General features: G+C 37.0%; 1 protein-coding gene across 1 annotated transcript in view; it reads left to right on the plus strand.

Annotated features, from left to right (window-relative positions):
* The window catches only part of LOC126969106 (uncharacterized), a 49,870-nt gene extending 29,487 nt beyond the window's left edge, over nt 1-20,383 (plus strand). Inside the window, exon 5 of the mRNA XM_050814412.1 lies at nt 17,364-20,383. Within this exon, the coding sequence (XP_050670369.1) occupies nt 17,364-17,734 (371 nt within the window). The 3' untranslated portion in view covers nt 17,735-20,383. The remainder of the gene's footprint in view (nt 1-17,363) is intronic.
* The last annotated feature ends 4,688 nt before the right edge of the window (nt 20,384-25,071 follow it).

Here is a 25,071-nt window from a genome sequence, read left to right on the forward strand (position 1 = left end):
CTCACCTCGTCCCTTATTGTCAATAAAAAAACAGCAGCACATAGAAATAGTTCAGATATATTTTGTTGTATTTTCAAACGCTTCGGTCCAGATGATGTTCAATTTAAATTTCAATTTATTGCAAGATTTTATTGTTAGATAGCTGCAGTACACAAGTTCTGGAGTAGAAACGAATCACTTGGCGAAGAAATTGTTTAAGTTATTTTTAAGTCATTGGCATATAAATATTGTGTGGAGTATTAACAAATGAAATAAAAAACAATGTCGTTTATAAACAAAACACACACATTTCACATTAATTACTTTATGCTTAATGAGACAACCATGCCATTCCAACATGTGTTATCATTTATGAAGTGATTTATGCTAAAGTAAACTTTACACAGACACATTTTAATAAATATTTTAAATATTGAGAAGAAATTAAGTTATTACATTATCTGGAATCATTTTATATTTTGATTATTTTATAGCGATAGAAATGACTGTACAATATTGTACATTTTTATTGAAAAGAGCGCAAAAAAAAGAATGCTGGGAGAGTTTATGCGCCGCTTCTTCTCTCTCAGAGCGCCATTTGTTTCCGAAGCGGTAGTAGTATCTACTAGTATAAGAAATGACATCAAAAAGAATTCTAAAGGAATCAATTTTGAGAAAATAAATGCCTTTTATGCCTTTTACAAGTTTATATTACGCCCAAAAAAATATTATTTCATGTAAAGAAAATGGTATAAGTTAAAAGTTATTTGAACAGAACATATAAGTAAAAAGTTATTTGAAGTTATTTGCAACATAACTAAATGAAATGTTATATCTATGGAGTGCAAATATGAAGGTGTTAGTTCATATTATACATACAAATAGACATATGCGCTAAGATAAATTTGTTTAGCCATTAGTGTGAGTAACACGTCGAGAGCTTTTGAAAAGCTAGAAACTACGTGAGTACAGATAGTTAAGTATCGGTAGATTTGTTCATATATTTACTTTATGAAATATTTTGTTGCTGTTGTCTGATGACATAAGAGTTTAACTTTTCATTATTGCACGGCTTATATCGCTCTAAACTCAATATTTCAAAAAAAGCATTTTTCCCAAAACTCTAACAGCCCCAAAAATAAACTTGGTATAAAGTTATACCTGAGAACAAACCAAGAATATGTAGAATGTCTATTTGTAAACATTTAGCATATTCTTGGATTATGCTCAGGTATAACTTTATGCCAATTTTATTTGTAAGGCCGTAATTGTTTTTTTTTTCATTTCCGTCGCACTTACAGGTTAATATGAGTGCACTTATATCAATTCAAAAAATCTGTAAGATACATAAAATATATTTCAATAACAATTATTCTGTTTAACTAGCAAATAATAACATTAATAAATCTTTTTTCTGGACGTCGGTGTGTTCGAGGAGTATAGCGACAAACACTGTGATAATTTTAGTAATTATGTAGATTATAACTGAGGTAACAAACATAAAAAAAAATACCGATGAATTGACAACCTCCTCCTTTATTTAAATCGGTTAAAATGAAGCCATTTTGCTATTGAATGAATTTCATTTTTAAAATGAAGCCAAAGTGCAAACAGGCATAACGTTTGTGAAAGGCGAATTGCACCGTATATATTTTATTCCTTTATAGTTGTAAAGTTTATTTGTTCGTTCAACAGTTTGACGAAAGAAGGTTTGGCCTCTGCAAAGTCAATAGTTATGTAATATGTTGGGAGTTCATGTTAAATTTGTGAGAAATGTTTATTTATGTATTTATGTATGTACTACGTAGATTATGTCGTCTGATGTTAAGTAATCACCGACGCCCACATTCTTTTCCACGGCAAAACCAGAGGAATTACAGAAGCGCTTCGAGTTACGCGTTTAGGGTACCTGTGACATAATGTCGCCCTAGTTGGCTAGCCAACAAGTTAAAAATTATTGATAAGATTCTAAAAAAATATCCAAATTTTCGAAAGAATCTATTAGCACTAATTTATTTTACTTTATTTGGAAAAACGAACAATATAATATACAATAAAAAACCACAATTATACATGTCTTCGCATATGCTTAGATATGTTACTTGCAAGCATTAACAATTTAAATAAAACACTTTTAAAGGATTAAAACGCGTGTAATTGTAACTATGTTTTTACATTAGATTTTTACGTGTTACATTTTTATTTTAGAACCCGATGTTTTAAGACATTTCCAGATCTTGTTTTCAGGGGGACTACAGATGAAATATAATTTAAAAACACAGTTATAATTACACGAATTCTAATCATTTCAAAGTGTTTTATTTAAATGTGTAACACTCGCGTTAATCAAAGAAAGGACTGTTGAAGATCATTAAAAGGAGACAATATCCAAATAAAAGTCCCGACTCCCGGAATACTATCTATATTTGTTATAGTTTTAATTCAGCGGCGAAAATGGGGCTCCGCCTAGCCATAAAATTCTTTAAATTGTTAATAACAATTTGCAATTTTTTTATGTGCTTTACTTTTCTTCATACTTTCGATAAATTTTTCTAGAGGTCATTATGAATCGAATGATCCCTCGCTTATATTTATTTCGGAGCTTTATCAAGAGTAACTCCTTTTTTAAATTTGTTGACTCGCCTGTGGTACCCTGCGCCAGGAGGCACCCCTTCCAAATAGTGACTTTTCAGTTTGTAGTGCGATTGTAAAATAACAAAGAACACAACGACGACGAAGTCAGACAATTTTTTTCTTATGTAATTGATACGCCCTGCCCATTACAATGCAGTGCCGGTAATTTCACTACCTATGGCGCCCTTCGGACCGAAAACAATAATGCTTACACATTACTGCTTCACGGCAGAAACACGTCGGTAGCGCTAACCGTTGATCCCCGGTTCAATTCTCGCCCGCCACGTAACAATAGTATGTTTTGATTTTCTAATTCATATGAATGTTTATTCACCACTTTATAAGGCAACGCTCTTGTGATTCGTCTGGTGTAAAAAAAAGAGTATAGGCTGCGGTGATCACTTAACATCAGATGACCCGTAGATGATTATAGGGGAACTATTCTTTAAAGAAAACGTGTGCGTCCCGGGACTCCCGACAGAAGTGATACCTTAAACCAATCTAAGTTGAACTATTTAATATTCAACTTGTTTTACTTGAGAAAAGCTTAGGTGATATTAGTAAAGTAAAAGTAAAGTAAAGTAAAGTAAAGTATGCATTTATTCATGACATCACAAAACATATACATAGTTAAATTAACAAATAAAAAATACAGCGTCATGAAAAGGACACCCACTCAGTATTTTTGGAAATGATTTCCAACACTGATTTTCAGTAGGTACCTACCAAGTCGACTTGTTGACAGTAGCTGTAGACAACACGGTTCCTTTTGTTATAGGTCTTAGAAGTGACCATCCAAAAATAGTACAAAAATAAAAGAAACTAAAAGATTAAATTGGAAAGCGAGTTTAAAAATATTTTTATTTTAATTTTATTAAATAGGACATATTTTGATTTTTTATTTTATTTATTCATGCTGTTTATTAATGTGATAATGTGAGGAATGGTTATGTAATTATAATTATTGGTTACAAAATATATATTTTTATTATTAAATGTACATTAGAATTTTGTGGATGTATGATTATTTTATACTATAAAAGTAACCATTGATTAGAGTGAGAGAGCACGAACTTGCCTACCGCTGCCGTATACGTGAGAGAAAGGGAAGCCAGACAGACAGTAGCCGTAACGCGTTACGTTACGAAGCGGTTTACGCTCCCAAAAGAAGTTATCACTTTAATACAATGCACATACACCAGCGTGAGATTTTATCTATTCACTCATTTAATTTCATTACATTTTTGTGCAGAATTCGCCGGATAAAACATAAAACCCTTCAAATTTTATACAAAAGCAACTGTCAGATTGCTATGCTCGTTGGTAAATACGTCCAACTACATCAACTACTGCTTGTATGTAGAACAAAAATAATACAGTACGGTATAAATGGTTGTCCAAACAATATTTTTCAGTCAACAACTTAGATTCTCAGGTAAAATTAATGACCGTGTTATTGAGATATTTTTCACAAAAGAGGATTCCGAGGTCTATTGATACTAAACTTCGTAACAGTTTGTGTAGGATATTGAACTTTATTTTTGAAATGTTAAAGTTTAATTTCGATGAATCCTTCAAAGAATCTTATTTAACTAAGGTGTATTTTCCGTATAAGGTTTTACATTACCGGAGATAGCAATTTAATATAGCCAATGGGTCTCTTCTAACAGCTGTTATCGTTATACTTTGTTGAATGAAGAGAAGATATTACTTTCAAATATTCTAATAAATATTTCAAATTGCTGTAGGCTGAAGCGTTTGATTGTAATGAGAATTCTGGTGAAGTGAAGCTAATAGAAAATAAATAGGAGATTCCTAGTTTGTTGCCGATATGATGCCACCATCTTCTTTTTTCTTCTTTAATTAATTAATTAAGTCCACAAGCATAATTCAGCACACGTAACCGTTAAGTTTGACATCTTTTTTTATGGAAGATGAGTACCAACGAGCGTACGGGTCATCTGATGTTAAATGATCACCGCTACCCATATTCCCTTGCAACACCAGAGGAATCACGGGAGCTTTGCCGGCCATTTAGAAAAGTGTACGCGCTTTTTCGAAGGTACCCTTGAATGTCGCATTGTCTTAGAAACACCGCACAAGGAAGCTCATTCCACAGCTTGGTTGTACGTGGAAGAAAGATCCTTGAAAACCGCACTGTGGAGGATCGTCACACATCGAGATGGTGGTATGATTCTTTGTGAATAATGCTATCGTGTTATCGTGAAAATGTCCTAAGCTATGATCGGCATAATGCTGAACTCTGTTCATTTTTCAGTTCGACAAATTCGAAACGGTGAGTGCTCGATATTCTGATCTAAGTGAACCTTCAAGTCTATTTGCACCTTAATCTAGTTAACTCTAGATTACTAGCTACCGTAAAAAACGATGGCTTAATCATTCTTTTTTTGTTTCAAATTTAGAGCTTTTGTTCTTTCTTTTTACGATCAGTTTACTTGCCAGCATATCCAATGTCTTTTAAAATTCTTCTTCTATTAAAATCAATGACGTTCTTATGTATAGAACGACATTGATTAAAATTGTAATTTATTTGTCAATGTCAGTTTGACATAAACGTTAATTGAATCAAGTCCCATTAATCGTTAATTATTGACACTGTAGCCAACATATCATACAGTTATCTGTTAATTAAGATTGAATTAATTCGTAGCATAGAGATTGTGAATATTGATTTGATTCCACACATGCAATTACATATATATTACCAGCTTTAGTACGTTTATAATTATATATCATTCATATCATAAAATATTGTTGTTACTTATTAGTTTTTTGTAACTGTGGGCGTTCTGTATTTTGTTTGTCTGCATGATGTGTCGCACATCAGAGTTATCGCAAAATACTTCTTTGGTGAATCAGTATTTTGCGAGGTCAGAGAACTTGTATATCTGTTTCCTCCGACTCCTGCACTCTGCATCATGATTCATGCCCACTTTACTAAACCCATTATAAACTAATTTGATGAGGACATTTATTGTTTCCCACAAGACATAGATTTTGATGATATTTTTATGTGTTATAACTGCATGGATTTAGGCTATTGGTTGAGTTGTTCCTACTTTACTTGGATACAGAAGGTAGGTTAAGATTAATAACATTTTTATCATTCGTTTTAAGCCTCCCAAAATATAGCCTAGCCAGCATTATGTATTTATAGATTATAATAAATAATATTGTTAACCTATTTGATCTTTTAAATTTTCAGTTAAGATTGCTTCTAAAAGTAAATACATTTAAGGGGTTACAAATAAACTTTGTATTCAGTTATACCAGAGAATAATCCAAGAATATGCAAAATCTTGACTATTATAACACTGTCAATACAATAATAATTCTGAAATTTCCGAATGGCAGCCTTGCTTATTTGCAACGTGAGAAACGTTAAACGTCCGAATAAACCAATCATAAGCAAAATGTCTATTTGTATATATTATGTATATTTTTGTTTTTTTTTTGTATATTTTTAACGCGGCTATACCACTTTTAGTACATTTGTACATTTGCTAAGGGCGCTCGGGCAGAAGCCGAAAGCCGCTTCGAGTCTCGCATCGTCCATTAATTTTCGTACAAATAAAATTTGTGTACTTCTTGTACATTCCTATTCTTCACTTCACTTCGAGTTACTTCTAGATTTGTATGATTCTACCAAATAATATACACACAATGTGAGTTAAATTTTAAGTTATTAAATTTTGTTACTAACTTGATTCGAATATTGAAATGAAGTGGCGATGTATGTAAATTATGAAGGATGTAAGGAACCCTAAAATAGAGTCAGTTAAATTACTGTATTAGAAAAATAATTTCACGTTTCTGGAACGGCTGATTGGTCACGTTGCGTTGTTACAAAGTGGGGTAATATAATAATATAATACCGACCGGTATTAGATTCGTTTCCGTGAAAGCCTTTCCTTTTACGCGTCTATGAAATTGGATATTTAGCTTTCAATTTCTGTTCTCGTTTGGAAATATTTCATATTTTCCTATTTTACTTTATAATTATGATATTTTATTACTGAAAATTTTGAGATATAGAAGAAAACATTCGGTGTATTTGGTTCTTTCGTAATAATATAATCGGTGTGGGTCGCGACTGGCGTCGACACTCTGGCTCCTTCTCATGTCCGAGTTAAGTCAAGATTCTTAATAATTAAAAATTAATTAAATTTAGTCTCTTAATACTTACGAGGAAACAAAAATATTCCTCCAATTTGTCTTCAGTAAGTCTGTAAAAAACTGAACAGATATTTGACCACTATTGACAACGATCACATTGATCAGACGTAATCATGGAGCACAGGAATTGAAAATGTCAGTAAAAGGATTTTTGCAGCAACGGGTACCTTACGTAGATTTCGTACTTTTTACCTATTCCCACATAAATTGTGCTGGCTCCACTCTTCTTCTTACTAGTCTTGACTATGCAGATAGTGTTATTTTATTGCCTTATGTCAAGTTATAAATAAATCTCCTACACCTTCAGGATACTAGGTATTATTTTGTACACACAAATTGTAACTTAATTTTATATGTTTAAGTGCAATAAATAATTTTCATTCATGTATTCAATTTATCCAAATCAACACCCTCGAGAGTCAATTCCTCGGTTTTAACTCTAGATAAATATTTTTCCAAATAAGATAAATCATTAATGTAATGTAATATTTACGTTTATTATTGTCGCATTTGTATGTTAACTAGGTCCTGTTTGAAGTCTACTTGCTTAAGCCGTTTTAAGCACTGTTTATAGTAATTTAGTACTTACGAAAAAAAAAAAGCAAGACAGATGAAAGCTTCATAAAGACGAGGATTATAATACGAAATATAACTATTGATTGAAGAGGAGGAAAAATGGCAATACGGGTCACCTGTGGAAGTGATAACCGCAGTTCATACTCTTTTATTATGACAATTTTGTTAAAATAAACGAACAATGGATTCAAAAATCGAAAGCACATGGGTATGCAGGCGAGGATCGAACCGGATGAGAGAGTCAACAGTTCTACCTATTGTGACACAGACGCCTTTTTGTATGTAGAGTTCGGGTAAAGTCGGTTTCGGTAAACTCGACCTAGGAAGATCGATCAGTCGAGGTATTTACTTTATATTCTATTTTCAAATTAATATGTACGTTTTATCGACCCTTTATTATTATTTTTTTTTTTTTTTCTGGAATAGGAGGACAAACGAGCGTACGGGTCACCTGGTGTTAAGTGATCACCGCCGCCCACACTCTCCTGCAACACCAGAGGAATCACAAGAGCGTTGCCGGCCTTTAAGGAAGGTGTACGCGCTTTTCTTGAAGGTACCCATGTCGTATCGTCCCGGAAACACCGCACAAGGAAGCTCATTCCACAGCTTCGTGGTACGAGGAAGAAAGCTCCTTGAAAACCGCACTGTGGAGGACCGCCACACATCCAGATGGTGGGGATGATATCGTAACTTGTGGCGTGTCGTGCGAAGGTGAAATTCGGCGGCAGGAATCAGGTTGAACAGCTCTTCGGAACACTCCCCGTGATAAATGCGGTAGAAGACACACAATGAAGCGACGTCTCTACGCAACGCCAAATGATCCAGCCGTTCACAGAGTACTGGGTCCCCGACAATTCGAGCTGCTCTGCGTTGCACGCGGTCAAATGGATCGAGCTGATACTGGGGTGCGCCAGACCAGAGATGACAGCAATACTCCATGTGAGGCCGGACCTGCGCTTTGTAGAGCGCTAGAATGTGGGCCGGCTTGAAGTATTGCCGTGCTCTATTTATGACGCCCAGTTTCTTTGAAGCCAGTTTGGCTTTGCCCTCCAGATGGCCACGGAATTGGCAATTGCTCGAGATTTCGAGACCCAGTATTCCAATACTAGGCGAGGCTTTAAGGGAAGTGTTCTCGAAGAGCGGTGATACGGCAAATGGGGTTTTTTTAGTGGTAAACGCGCAAACTTGAGTATTCTGGGGGTTAAATTGGACAAGGTTCAACTTACCCCATTCCGCGACCTTCTCGAGAGAGGACTCGATAGAAGACACAAGTTTCACCCGGCACTGGTCGACGTTTTCCCGAGAGAGACCTGCATGGCCCGTGTATACGGCATCACCAGTGCTGTCGTCTGCATAGCAATGCATGTTGGCGGTGTCCAACATATCATTGATATGCAGAAGAAACAGCGTGGGAGATAGCACACAGCCTTGGGGCACTCCAGCGTTCACGGGCTTGGGATTCGAGCAATAACCGTCGATAACGACCTGTATGCTGCGCCCAGTGAGGAAGCTGGAGGTCCACTTGCATAAGCTCTCGGGAAGCCCAAATGATGGAAGTTTTGCGAGAAGCGCCTTGTGCCATACACGATCAAAGGCCTTCGCTATATCCAGACCAACTGCCAGGCCTTCCCCCTTGCTTTCAATAGCCGCCGCCCATCTGTGTGTTAGGTATACCAGAAGATCGCCAGTCGACCGACCATGGCGAAAGCCGTACTGCCGGTCGTTGATCAACTGGTGACCCTCAAGGTATACCAAGAGCTGGCGGTTAATTATGCTCTCCATAATTTTGGAGAGTAGGGAGGTAATAGCAATAGGCCTGTAGTTTGCCGGATCCGAACTGTCTCCTTTTTTTGGGATCGGATGGACAAGGGCTGACTTCCATGAATCAGGGACTACGCCTTTTGAATAAGAGTGCCGGAATAAACGCGTTAGCACCGGCGTCAACTCAGGGGCACACGTTCTAAGCACGATTGGAGAAATGCCATCCGGCCCGCTCGACTTCCTGACGTCCAACGAAAACAGAGCTCGCCTAACAGTTTTCTGTCGGAACTGTACTTCAGGCATGGAGCTCTGACACCGCGGGATGGTCGGCGGTGTTTTTCCGTTGTCGTCAAGAGTCGAGTTGGAGGAAAAAAGAGTGCACAGGAGATCGGCTTTCTCTTTTGCCGTATGGGCCAGGGTGTCATTCCTCATGTGCAACGGCGGCATGGACGGCTGGTTGAAGTTACCAAGAGCAGCTTTCGACAACGACCAGAACTTGCGTGTTCCGGTCGGGTAACTGGAAAGCTGCTCGCCAATTTTGACGACGTGCTTCGATTTCGCACGGGCGATTTGCCGCTTAAAAAATCTGGAGGCACGGTTATATTTCCTCTTCAGAACTTTGCAGTTCGGATCCTTTGAGCCCAGCGCCGCAACCCAAGTTCGATACGCCTGTTTTTTGCAGTCAGATGCTGCTTTAACTGACGCATCAAACTAGGGCTGTGATCTGCCACCGATCGGTACTACAGAGCTTGGTATAAAAATATCCATGCCCTGCAGTATCACATCGGCTACTGCAACGGCGCAGGCACTAGGATCATCTGAAAGGAAACAAACCCTGCCCCAAGGGTAGGATGCAAAAAAGGAACGCATCCTATCCCAATCTGCTGACTTGTAGTGCCAAACGCGGCGGGTCGCTGGTGGTCTGCGACGTTGGCGTCGGATAGGCACTACACTCCTGACCAGGCAATGGTCGGACGTTCCGAGAGGGGCGTCGACAGAGACCTGGTAACCATCGGGATGTGTAGTCAGCAGAAGATCTAATAAGGACGGCATGTGGCTATCCACATCCGGGAGCCGCGTCGGCGACTCAACCAATTGGGACAGACCATACGCCAATGCAAAATTATGCACAGATCGCCCTGCGTAGTCTGTGGTACGTGATCCAAGCCATTCGGCATTGTGCCCGTTGAAATCACCCAAAACTACGATTTCAGCGGAGGGGATCTGAGCAAGCACGTCATCAAATGCCGCTTGAACGCAGCCCATGAGGTGATCCGTTTCTGCGTTACCACTATGGGACCTGTAGACACACGCATAGATGCGGACGCGGTCCTCTAAATCTACGCGGAGCCAGAGAGTAGACAGGCCCCTACCCTCAAAATTGCCGAGACGGCGACAGCAGATATCCTCCCTAACGTACACACATACCCCGGCATGAGGCATGAAATTATGCTCAATTTTGTACCCGGGGTACGTTAAATATGACGTATCGCTAGGTCGAGATATCTGCGTCTCCGTAAGGAAACACAAGGCCGGCTGCGCCGTCTCAAGGTGGTGGTGGACGGCGTTTAAGTTGGAGTGAATTCCCCGGATGTTACAAAAGTCCACATTAAGCGTGGAGCGGGGTGCCGTGGTGTTGCTGCCCTGTTTGTCCTGTGACATACGCGGTACTGTGCCCTCCCCAGAATACGAGGGGCAGCCCGAGCGCGAATGCTCGGGGAGGGATTCTCCGGCTCTACAAGAGCCGGTACCCTCCTGGGGTAATTTATTTTTAAGGACCGCTCTCATATTTTGTTGGGGGGGGGGGGGGAAGGACGGGGGGGAATGGCCTCCGGTCCTGGACACTAACCTATGCGAAACATAGCGGCACTAGGCCGCTACTTCACGCCGGTATTCTGTGCGAGTGTGGTAAGTAACCCGGACGAGTCTGGCCCGATTGTGCTGACGTCATAAGACAGCAGCGTGACTCTCCCACTTTCAAATTAAATTTATTAGGTCGGCAACGCTCTTGTGATTCCTCTGGATGGAGTATGGGCTTACTTGTGCGGTGTTTCCAGGACGATATGACAATCTTCAAAAAAAGTGCGTACACTTTTCTAAAAGACTGCGATTTCTCTCGAATTGCCGTATAATGTGGACACCGCATCACATACCATCACGTGACTCTTATGCCACATCCTCTTCCATAAAAGCCGTTCAAAACTCATTCATTACCCACAAGAGCATTTTGCACAGCTTTACTTACCTTCTCTTTATTTACTTGCTGATAGAGTGATTGTTTCAATTTATAGTGTTTTGGCATAAATTAATGTTGTAACTGGTATACATGAGATAAGACAACGTAATTGTCTCGATCATAAGATACCCCAAGAGGTTTCGTACAGCCGTAAGTTGTTACATAATATAATTATGATTATGCAAGTGGTTGTTGAGTGACGCCATGCGGTACAGACAGCATATTGTGATACTTACAAAACATTCAACAGGCATCTAGTGTAGTTACACAAGTATTGCTAATATCAACTTTTATATATTTAGGCTGGATTGCATCATATTAGCTGTTATAGTTAAGGTTTAAGTCAAATTGAATGTTAACTGTAACGCTGACTTTAATATAGACTGCGGAATGTGTTACACCATCGTATTACTTGGCATAGTTAAAGTTAAAAAGTGGAATAACAAGTCAATATCGAATTTATTTGAAAGGTCGCTATTTAACATTAACAATAGCTTTAACTGGCGAAGATTGGACGGCTACTTATAATGGTTAAAAATGTTGTTATTGCTAAAGTTAGTTGGTACAACCCAGCCTTACTTTTGGTCTTTATAAGTTTATATTATTACGTCAGTCATCAACGGACAAAGGTTTCAATGGCTCACAGGTAAGCTCGTGGTGTCATTTTAGCCTGGACTGACAATGCTAGATCTTCATAGCGCACAACCGAATCATAAAAGCGTATAAAATTTTAAGATTTTTGAAGAAGAACATAAATCATGGAACTCGCATCATCGTCAACGAAAGCTTTCCATGAGCTATATGTATACTGGGTATATATTAACATATATATATATATATACCTCCATACGTTATTAGAATACATTATTTACATTTACATACATTGGAATCAAAATTATGTTTCGTACTTTATTAAATACCATAAACCAAAATAGTGTAAACATTTTTGTGTAAAATAATAGCAATAACTGCACGATCGCGCGATAAATTAAAATTGTATTTCACCATAAACATGATAGTAATTTCTACTGATAAATAAAACAGTTAATACGAAATTATTATAAGTGCTTATGATCAAGGATTTAAGTTTAAATTGGTCATTAACACTTTTTTACAAACCAAAAATAATTATAATATACTGACCTAATAGCTCGATGAAAAAATTCACAGGTGACTTTGTTTTCACTTCTATTGGCAGTCCTCAAAGACTACATTTAATTTTTATATGGAAGAGGTGGACAAACGGCCACACAAACGGGCATTTGATAGTAAGTGATCACCGCACACATTCTCTTGTATCACCAGAGGAATCACAAGGGAATTCCAAATAAATGTTTTCAATAAAAAAAAAACTAAGGCGAAGCGTAATCCACTATTTGAATGATCGCGCGGTAACAAAGCGCAATAGCTTTCCTTTAAATAGTAACATGAATCTGGTAAAGGTTAAACATAAAAGGTCAGCAGGCTGTGAACGGCTCAGTCACTTGGAGTTACGTAGACGTCGCGTAACTGTTCTTCTACTGCTCTTATCACGGGCAGTTTTTCAAAGAGCTGTATGACGTGATTCCTGTCTCTCCATCAAATCAAATCAAATGAAAATCAATTTATTCACGTAGGTCACGGAAATGACACTTATGAATGTCAAAAAAAAAATCTTCTTATTGAATATACCGCTACTTCGTAAAGGGTTGAGCTAATGAGAAGAAGTAGCAAGAAACTCATTGCCACTCTTTTATATCAAGATTTACATTTATATCGATTTACAAATCATTTCAATTATAATATAATATGTAAAATGGTGCAACAAACACAATCAAACGTCAAATAGTCAATGTCTTACACGAGTAAGTCAAAAAAGTAAAAGTAAATAAATACAAAAGTTATTGAGTACAGTAGCTGCATCATCCACATACACCATAAATAAATAAGGGTATTCTGTGAGCATTTTATAAGCGATTATTAATAAATAAATATGTATAAATACATACATATATATACACACAATAACTTTTAAGAATCTGAAACCGAGTCTCCGGCAACAGGATCATCCTGCCACCACAAGCAGCGCCCGTTCACGAGCATGACGCATGAGCCAGCCATCGCCTCCCTCAACCATATTTTAGGGAAGGGGACGACCCGTCCCATGTCGCCGCCACAAGCAGTGACATTTAAGCGAGCATGATGAAACCTGTTACGAGATCTCAGCAAACAACAATAAAATAATCCTAATCTACATATCATGCAATACTCACCAAATACCTCTACTTACAATTTGACAATTCTGCATTAACTTGTAATTAATATTATATTTTTACTAACAGTAATCAAAAGCTCAATCCTTTAGGGTAATTAAATCAAAAATCACCTTATTCAGGCAGGTCAAGGAAATGACTTTTCTTTTTATATCCACCTCCTTTGAGGGTTGAGCTTTAATAAGAAGAAGTGGCAAGAAACTCTTTGTGACAATCACCCACTCACAAATCATTTCAGTTACAATATATGTAAAGTTATGCAGCAATAATACTCAAACGCACGACATACTACAAAATTGGATACGATTGGATGGATGTTGCGTTCCTCCACACTGCGGTTTCTACGGAAATTTCTGCCATGTGTTGACAAACAAACAAACTATTGCTAGAGTTTCTTTCGTGAGTCCGGCAATGCTCTTGGGATTTTGATTTCTGTGATGTTGCATAAAAGTGTAGGCGGTGGCTATCAACTAAAATCTGATGAGCCGAACAATCGTTATAAATTAAATTTAAAATATTTGAAGTGAATAACTTCTTATGAGAGGATAAACCGCTTTGTTACATAACGCGTAACGGCGCCAGTCTGTCTGGCTTCCCTTTCTCTCATGCATATGGTAGGCAGTTTCGTCCTCTCTCACTCCAACCAAATATTACTTTTATATGATTCAAGAATTGTAACTGAGAATAAAATACATTTTATAATCAATAAAAGATTTCACTAATAAATAACCTCTCCTTATATTGTCATATCAATATACATACAATTTAAGAAATACCTTAAGCTTTTTTTCAAGTTAAACAATTTTAATATATTAAATACTTCAACTTAGATTAGTTTAGGGTAAGGGATGTGTAGTCACTTATTGAACGTCAAAAAAGTTATTACATATTCGGAAATTAATGCCTCAGACCTGAGAAGACAGACGGACGCAAGAAACTCAGAAGTCTTATCTATCTATCTTTATATATATAATTCTTGTGTGCGTGTGTATGTCACTGAACTCCTCCTAGACGGCTGGACCGATTCTAATGAAACTTTCTGTGTGTATTCAGGTGGATTCGAGAATGGTTTAGATTCACAATCGAACTACCTCCTAAACGGCTGGACCGATTTTGATGATATTTTTGTGTGTTCCAGTGAATTTGAGATTGGTGTGTGTCTTCAGGTGGATTCGAGAATGGTTTAGATTCACAATTAAACTACCTCCTAAACGGCTGGACCGATTTTGATGTTTTTTTTGTTTGTTTCCGTGAATTTGAGTTTGTTTTAGATTCTCAATTCCGTCCATATTATATATTTCTCCTACTCATGTGTATGTTAGTGAACTCCTACTAACGGCTGGACCGATTTTTCAAATTTAAGACGTATGTACAGGACAACGTCTGTGGGGTCCACTAGTATATTATATAAAAATGAATTGCTGTTCGTTAGTCTCGCTAAAACTCGAGAACGGCAGGACCGATTTGGCTTATTTTCGTCTTGAATTATTTGTGGAAGTCCAGGGACGGTTTAAAAGGTTTGAATAAACACGAAAATCTATGGATTTAAATAAAAACAACAATTTTGATTTTCCTTTGACGTGTCCCCCGTCGTTCAGAAATCAAACAAAAATAATAATTTAAAATGAATAACTAATTAGAATTTTAATATTTTTCTAACTTAATAATAAAAAAAGGTAAAAAATACACTTACTTAAACACACTTAAAAAAAGGAGTCCTTTTGTTTGTTTTAAGTTTATTTTATACAAAAGTTTAGGTCTTTTATGTATCGATTGAGGTAGTATGAAGTCTGCCGGGTCAACTAGTTTTCAATAATATTTCGATACAATTAAATTTATTCTTGAAATACCCTAACGGCGGTCACTTCATACCTAATCTGTCGTATGATGATATGTGTTATACTACTATAACCTTTACCACATATACGACTTTTAACAATAGTTTTGAACTTCATAACACATTTATATTTTGAACATTTTCTGGATACATGTTGTAAAAGAACATACCTATACATCAAAATAAAACGAAAATATAACTGACCAAATCAAGAATGAGCCGTTAGTTCTAATTGCGTTCAATGGTCGCAATTAGAAATATAATTTAAACTTCAAATAGTTAAAGATCTACAGTAAATTACTTTCAAAATGAAGTGACCTGCATTTTGTCTAAGTCATTTGGAGGAACAAAAACTGTTACGGAGACATTTGGGTTACGGTGGCGTGAACGTACAATTATAACGCTCGGAAGGTGTATTTTTCTTTGCAATTTGTTGAGTTTCAACCGGAAGCTTGCTGTCATTAGTTATATAATTGGCCTTTAGTTATGGACACGTATCTTGCAAGAGGTAGTGACGTCTTTCTTTATCATTTAAAAATGCATTAATATGAATAATGCATTCGGTAGGCAAACAATTTTGAAACTATTGTTTATTTAACTGTTTGTATCAAATTTATATTTTTTTGTTGTGTTTTAAGTATTTGCTATGCCTGACAATGTAAGTGATTGTTTGTGTTTTATTATTTATGTCCAACATCTCGAAAACACTCCGGCTAAAACCAGCTCTATAAGCATGCATATGCTGAGCGATACCCATTTAAGCATCACTCAATTTATTGTTTTTTTTTTATTATTATTAAAATAAGGGACGAGACAAGGAGGACGTTCAGCTGATGGTAATTGATACGCCCTGCCCATTACAATGCAGTGTCGCTCAGGATTCTTGAAAATCCCAAAAATTCTGAGCGGCACTACGACTGCGCTCGTCACCTTGAGACATAAGATGTCAAGTATCATTTGCCCAGTAATTGTACTAGCTACGATTTCAGAACGAAACACTGTAACTGGCGTGTGAAGCAGTAATGTCTAATCATTACGATTAGACATTACTGCTTCACGCGCCGTTGCATTTGCATTACGGCGCCGTTGTGGGACCCATAATCTACCCGGCATCCTGTGCAAAGGAGCCTCCCATTAGTTAATTACTGTATTCAAAATTCAAACAAAGTTAGAATTCTGTTAAGTTTAAACGTTGAAGCTGTGTTTAATTTTATTTTTTTCATCAACTCATCCATAAAAATTTTAAAAAAAATAGAATGAACACAAGATTAACTTATTATGGAAGCTTATGCATCACACTTACATGGTAATTATAAAATGTAAATAACGTGTTAATAATACATTTGCATATTCAACATTCACAATATTCAAGATTATATTTTATATTTATTGCGCGAACAGAAATGCATGACGGTTGAGATGTAATCTGCGAGTCACTATCGTAACGCAAATTACTGATTATTAAGTTTCTAGTTTGTTCTATAAGCGAGAAATATTTTCTATATAATATAATATGTTACTTTTCTTTTTTTATGAGATAGGAAGGTATACTATGAATTCCAGTTTCAAATACAATTATCATCATATAAATGTTTGCACCTAGCGGGATCACTACCACATCAAATCGCAATAAACACTGGGCTATTTGGGTTTTCGAATATATCTTTATGTCTATCTTATATGTATAATAAATTTATGTATGTATATTTATTATATTATGTATATTTCAACTTTTTGTTGAACCTTTAAGTAAGCTCGTAACTGCGAATACATACCAGCAATTATATGATATGTTACGTTTTGAAAATTAATATTTACCTGTCTCATATCAATTAATGATTTACACATATTATATTTCAGAACTTTGATATTTGTTTTTCTTTATCCGCAGGTGGCGAATCGGACCACATTTTCCATTTACACGGCTACAGTTTCTATGTTGTGGCAATCCAGAAATTCAACAAGACTCTGGAAAAAGATATGGTGATTAAAATGAACAATGATGGGACCTTATTCCCTTCGAGAAATATCATCAGACCAGTATTAAAAGATACTATAGTCATACCAAAGTTCGGTATCGTTTCATTACGGTTTCAAGCTGATAACCCTGGGTATTGGCTGATGAGAGACGAGAGATCAGCGCACTGGACAAGAGGACTCGATTTCGTCTTCAAAGTGGGAACAGAAAAAGATTTTGTGCAAGCACCATCAGATTTTCCTAAATGTGGATCTTATGTGGGGCCTGAATATTTCTTAATATAAAGCCTTATTAAATAAGGCTATATTTTGAATTGATATTTTAAAAGACTTGAATTACAGGATTGACTACAAACTGATCGTATCAGTAAGAAATAAGACTTTATATTTAGTAATGAGTGTCAGTGTTTTAAAAGTGGTATGGTGGGTTTGGACCACATTGGAGGCTTTTATTGCCGTGAATGTTTGAAAGTTGCCGTAGATGGTGATATTACGGGGCTAGTGCGACTTAGCATCTTAATATGTCAAAAAGCGAAACTGCTAAGGTGCGTACAAATTACGCGCGGCAAACATTCGAACATGACGCGGGGCGGCCACGCCTCTTATAGACGGTCGCGTGCAGTGAAGCGAGCATTGGCTCGCTCAACGAACCGAACCACTCACTCACGGCTTTTGAGACCGCATCAAAGGAGCTTATTCTATTCGCTCGCGCGCTGCAAATATGTAAAAAATGGACAATTGACAATGAAATTGACTCTTTTGATACTCGGAAAAGGTACTGCAGGCTAGTATAGGAGTCCCCAGGTGCTATAAATATTAAAGTTATTGCTAATTTGGTATACAAGAGTGAAGTGGTTTGTCTAGCCGCCGCGGGCCGCAAGCTGGATCGATTGCCGCGCGGCAGTCAAGTTCTACTAGATTTATATCAACTTATTGGCTCGCGCGGCAAATAAAGGTCAACTCGGATCGGACATGGGCTCGTGCGGTTGCCGCACGTAATTTGTTCGCACCCTTGTTCTTGATTGAACCCAAAATTCTGAGCGCTGCATTGTCTTGCTTGTCTCTTGTCGTCATGTTATCTAAGTAATAATAAGAATAAGTAACAAACATTTTGATTTTAATTTACTGACAGCCGTTAAAATGCGTCCCAATTAGTACGATTTCAAGTATCCAATCTCGCGTCAAGTAAATATTTAGTATGAAAAACGTTATATTTGATCGCCAGTAGATCAGTCCGCGTATTATATATAAATATTGAAACAGTTTAAAGTTACATTATGATTACGGCAAGTCCGTTCTACTTTCCCTTCTAATAACATAGTGAGACACACAAACAGATATTTAATTGCTACATGTCCTTTACATTTCCTCTTGTATACTAATGTCGAACGTACAAAGTGTTAATTATAATTGTGCCCCTTAGCAGTTATTATGCAAATGCGATAATAGGCGAAGTTTTAAACGTAACCGACTAGAGTGTACTTTTAATACAAAATAAAACTTGAATGGCATTAAGATTGTTGGATAGTTTCGATATGATGTAATAACACGAATAAATACTTTAAATTAAAAAGTACGAGAGTGCAGTTACACAAGAACTAGTACAAGTGACGAGAGAAGAAATTCTTTTTCTATTGCAGACACTAAAAGCGCGTTAGGAACGTAATCCAAAAACTTGTAATATAAGGTATATAACAAATTCTAATTCTAATTCAAAAACCTATTCGCTATAAAGCTTTATAAGTTATTTCGTGCAAGTCAGAATGAAGTACAAAAGAAACTTGAAATATTGTATTCAAATGAGTGTAACGTAACATTCACTTATAATAAATTTACATCCATTAATCCAAACTATTATATCATTCAAATTATCTTTCACATCATAATAGGCCTAAGATATTAATTTATGACGATAATTTTTTTTGTTGGTAATTTTTCGTCATTTAGTGGTTTATTGTAAAATATAATGCAATCTACGTTAAAAGATATTGATGTTATGAACATCACTATTCTTTTTATATTGGCCAATATCCTTATGAGCTTACAAGAGGCTCTCCTATATATGTACTGGCAGTGTACTTTCATAATATTGATTTCAACTCAATAAATCTTTTCTGCAGCATAAATACGTTATTTATTATTGATTTAATTCAGCTTAAATTTATTTAAATCGGCGTTTCTCACGGTTTATCGGTGCCTCATCAGGGTGAGTATAAAACGGGACGTCACCGCGACCTCATTACACTCATGTACGGCGGTGGTGATCACTTAACATTAGGTGACACATACGCTCCTTGTTTGTCGTTTGACATCATCAAAAAAAAATGATAATTTCAAGTGTTCTCGGTCGCTCTAGTGTGAAGTTAAAGTACTATTCTATTACTGTATTGTGCTGCCACAAATTTTGATTGACATCTCGTAAACAGTCAGCCACGCTTAGCATTATAATTTAAATATTGAATCACTAACTAGCGCTCGCATTGACATATACACACGTCTATACGATAGTTTATTGTAAGTTTATGTAGTATAAGCCTTTACATAGAGATAACAGAGTATTGACATATATTAAATAGATGATAAAAAGTAAAACGGCGTTTTCCATTCTCTGAAAGCATCATGGCTTCAATCTTGCGAATAGCTTTAGATATTATTTATTGGTTGTGATGTAATTAAAGGCAACTGGGGCGTATCGAGGTATCGCTTTACTTTCAAACGGATCGTGTTCATTTAGTTGACCCGAATGTTTCAACGAAATATGTTGAAATGATTATGATATGTAATGTAACATTTACTATTAATATTATGCTTATTTCACTGTATCTTATAATTTCGATCGCAGGTTTGAAGTGATATTTGTTTTATAACTGTATAGTCTGATTACAGGTTCATATGTAAATATATATATAACTAATATAAATATACGAAATCTAATTTTAGTAATTTCATTTTCATACCTTTTTAACATAACATATTTTTTGATTGAACTTTGAATCTGTCGCCTCTGTCTGTATAATTTTCTTTTTTTTTTGGGAAATCTGGATAATTGGACGTATTTTTGGTATTCTTGTCTGTTGGTCTGCTTATATGTCCTATTTTGTGTGAAGTGGCGGATATTAGTTAGGATTAAATATTTTAAGTCCTATATTGCACTGTTATTGCTGATACGCGCAACCAGCTTGGGTTTTACACTAAAAAAATTAGCCGTGCCCGCAACTCATGAAATTCATATATTTTTATTCAGAATACAATTTCAATTCACTCATTGAATGTCAGAAACTACCATATCACATTCACAATTTTCTTTTCGTGATGTATCAATGTAGATATAAACTGAAGACCTTCAAATAGATAATATGAAATGCTACTTCTTATGCTCATGCTCGTCTTAGTATTGCCGAAGTCATCAGTCACCCCTCGTCAGCCGAATCCTGGTTTGTCCTCGGATTCCTCAAGATGGAAATGAGCCTGTTGTTCATCTTTGGTCTAGTTTGAATATAACACTGGCAAATCAAAATTGGTCACAAATTATTGGGCTCTCAGGTCATCTATACGCTATATTATTTTATCGATTAGGAGGACAGGTCGCCTGGTGTTAAGTGATCTCCACCGCCCACATCAGGAATCACAGGAAGCTTGCCGGCCTTTAAGGAAGGTTTATGCGCTTTTTTGAAGGTATCCATGTCGCATCATTCCAGAAACACCTCACAAGGAAGCTCATTCCACAGCTTTGTAGTACCTGGAAGAAAGCTCCTTGAAAACCGCACTGTGTGGGACCGCCACACATCCAGATGGTGTGGATGTTATCCTAACTTGTTGCGTGTCGAAGGTGGAATTCGGTGGCAGGAATCAGGTGAAATAGCTCTTCGGAACACTCCCCGTGATAAATGCGGTAGAAGACACATAGATATGCTGGCATATATATGACCTGAATATCTATGATTATATAACTTAGACCACGTTTATTTTTGGCATCCAAAAAAACTAGTGACAATCCGCATGCAGTCATTCTGGACAGCCAGCACTAAATAAATATGAACGACGAGAGTGATCAAATATACAATAATGTACAACACTTTTCTACAAAAGTTCAAAACTTATTCAATTAGTTTTCTCAATCTTCAATTATTTTACTCACTAATTGAGAAGCTTGAAATATACACTAGATCATTCTGTTAGTGAAAATCTTGCAAAATATTAAATGTTTTTCGTCATTGAAAAAAAAATTCGATTAGCACGCAGATGAAGAGAAGCATACATTGCCTTTGGACACATACTTTGTGTTAAGTTATTACAGAATTACAATGATTCACTTTATCACTCTCTCCACTTCAAAAAAATATTTAACACTTATTATATAATTTATACGTCTCCACTACCTTGGACAGCCTTGGTCTGTTGTCATGTATGCCTTACAGCAAGAGGCTCTATCGCTTCATTTTGCGTGTTCGTTGCATTTATCACAGGTGTTTTCCAGAGAGCTGTTTGACCTGATTCCTGCCGCCGAATTCCACTTACGTATGATACCACAAAAATAGATTTCATTTTCACCATCTGGATATGTGGCATATCTCCACAGTGCAATTTTCAAGGAACTTACGTACAACCAAACTATAGATTGAGATTCCTGGCGGTGTTTCCAGGTGGATATGACATGGGTACCTTCAAAATCCATTCACCTTACTTAAGGCAGCAATGATCCACTGTTGCAGGAAAATATGGGCGGCGGTGATCACTTAACATTGAGTAGTAGGTAAGACAGGAATAAAGCCTCCATAAAAATATCATTGGCATATTAAATTTATTTACGAGATTTCACCCATATTTATACATATTATGTCTACGTTAAAGTTAACATATTAAAGGAAAATTAAAGGCTTCTATCACGAGTGGTGTTTAAATATCTGTCAGTAGATACAAAGCTTTAACCAAATCGAATGTCATTCGACCGTCGGTGATGCAATAGGTAAAATTGATCACTCTCACCACGGAGTTCCCGGTTCGATCCTTGATCGTCACGTGTTTTCTAATTAATTGCTTATTTAATCAAAACAAATCTTATAACTATATTTACAATACTACGACTGCATAAAATTAAAACTATCATTACGTGGAAGCGTACCAAGAATACTGGCAGCATTACCGCGTTGGATAGCAAGGCTGATCCGTTGACCGAAATAGCTGCCAGCGCTTGGGTTTCCAGTAGCCTTATTGAGGCGCGAAGATAGTATTTTGAACATTCTCCGTGCCTCTGGGCCCCACGGGCCAAGTGTCTCGACACCAAACGGTACAAAGATGTATGACTCACTGAGACCAACATATTTGCGACGCTTGCTGTCTTCGGCAGTCGAAGCAGCAGCCCCAGCACCAACTGACGTAACTTGGACATGAGAAGGAGCCAGAGTGTCGACGCAAGTAGCGTCCCACACCAGCGCCCTTCCCCGTGCCCAAGCCACCAGCGTCATTCCATCAGGACGCTTGCCATCGCGGCGGGTATACCATTTGGCTCTAAAACAGCTGGTATATTAAGAGCGGCAAATGCCCTGCGGATGACTTCATTAATGCTGGCGTGACGACTGATACGGCCTGTCGATTTTAGGCAGGATAACCCATGGCGTCCAAGAGCATCTACCTGAACGCCACATCTACATTGATGTGGTTCATTCAGTTTTATACCTAGCCGGAGTGATACGCATATTGACAATGTCATATTGTCAAGTAGCGTTCCAATCGGCGCAGAAGGCAAGGCTTGTAACCAAAAGCCCGACTCATTTTGTGTCACGGCCAAAAGACGAGTTTTCTAATTTGTATATACGTATATTCGACGCTTTATAAGATCGGTATTGCTCTTGTGATTCCTCTGGTGTTATAAGAGAGATGGGTTGCGGTGATCACTTACCATCAGGTGACACCCGTATGCTCGTTTATCCTCCTCTTCCATAAAAAAACTAACGCAATCATTAATATCATTGACAATTAAAGTTTTTTTTTTGGATTTTATGGCCTATAATAATAATAATAATATTAACACACTTTTTACACAAATTATCTTGCCCCAAGTTAAGCATTGCATTCACATTCAGACCATTAAAAATTGCTATGTGGAATGCCAATGGGCTGTCAAATCATACTCTCGAAGTTATAATGTTCTTAAATACCAACAATATAGACATAATGCTAGTATCCGAGACCCATTTTACGAATAAAAGTTTCTTTAAAGTGCCTAGATACAAAATGTACAATACAAACCATCCCGACGGCTCCGCTCATGCAGGCTCAGCCATACTAATTAAAGAAAATATAAAACACTATGTGACAAATTCGTACTGTAGTAACGAAATTCAAGCTACTAATATTGTAATTGATTCCTCTAGAGGTCCGCTAACAATTTCAGCCCTTTACATGCCCCCTAGGCACAACCTTAAAAATGACAGCTACACTTCGTTCTTTCAAACGCTGGGCAACAAATTCATTGCAGGAGGTGATTATAATGCGAAACATATTGACTGGGGATCACGGATTATAACTCCCAAGGGACGTGAACTCAGTAAAACAATACACCAGCTCAATCTCCAAGTATCATCTACCGGCGAACCAACGTACTGGCCCAGTGATATCAATAAGAAACCTGATCTGGTTGACTTCTTTGTCACTAAAGGCATTCCGGCTTCATCCTTGTGCTGTACATCCAGCTTAGATTTATCTTCTGATCATACTGCAATCATAGCCGAACTACGCAATAAACCAGTGCTAATAAAGAGACCCTGTAAACTCCACAGTAAAAACACGGATTGGATTAGATTCAGACAACGATTAAACGATACTATGACTTCTCAAATCCCATTAAAATCTGACTGTGACATAACTAATGCTGTAGAGATATTTAATAAGTGTGTCCAATCAGCGGCGTGGGAAGCTACTCCTACAGTTCATAGCGATAATGACTACATACCGACTTATCCTCAAATTGTAGTGGACCTGGTACAAAAAAAGAGACAAGCTAGGAAAACGTATCGAGAATCAAGATCTCCAGAACATAAACGAATATATAACAGACTGGTCAGAAAACTTAAAAATACGCTAAGTAAAGTTAGAAACGAAAATTTTGAAAACTTTTTGCATAACCTTGACGCCACATCTGCAACTGATTATTCACTATGGAAAGTCATGAAAAGTGTTAAAAGACCTATCACTTTCCAATCACCCTTACGTAAAGAAGATGGAAGCTGGGCAAGAACTGATGCAGATAGAGCGAAATTATTCGGTGAACATTTGTCTTGCGTTTTTACTTCTAATCCCGACTTAGGATCAAGTAAAATAGACGAGGTTAGGGAAAGCATGTCCTTGACCCATCAGCTGTCACTTCCGATCAAATGTTTTTCCAAAACTGAAGTATACCATGCCATTCGTAAACTAGACTCAAAAAAGGCACCCGGCTACGATCTCATAACAGCAAAAACATTAAAAGAATTACCTGACATAGGCATTATATTATTGACACAAATATAGAAAGCTATTTTAAAACGCGCATTCATTCCTGAACAATGGAAAACAGCTGAAATAATCCTTATCCTTAAGCCTGGAAAGGAACCAGATAAAGTTACATCATATCGCCCCATAAG

This window comes from Leptidea sinapis, chromosome 17 (assembly GCF_905404315.1).
Source record: "Leptidea sinapis chromosome 17, ilLepSina1.1, whole genome shotgun sequence".
NCBI classification, from domain to species: Eukaryota; Metazoa; Arthropoda; class Insecta; order Lepidoptera; family Pieridae; genus Leptidea; species Leptidea sinapis.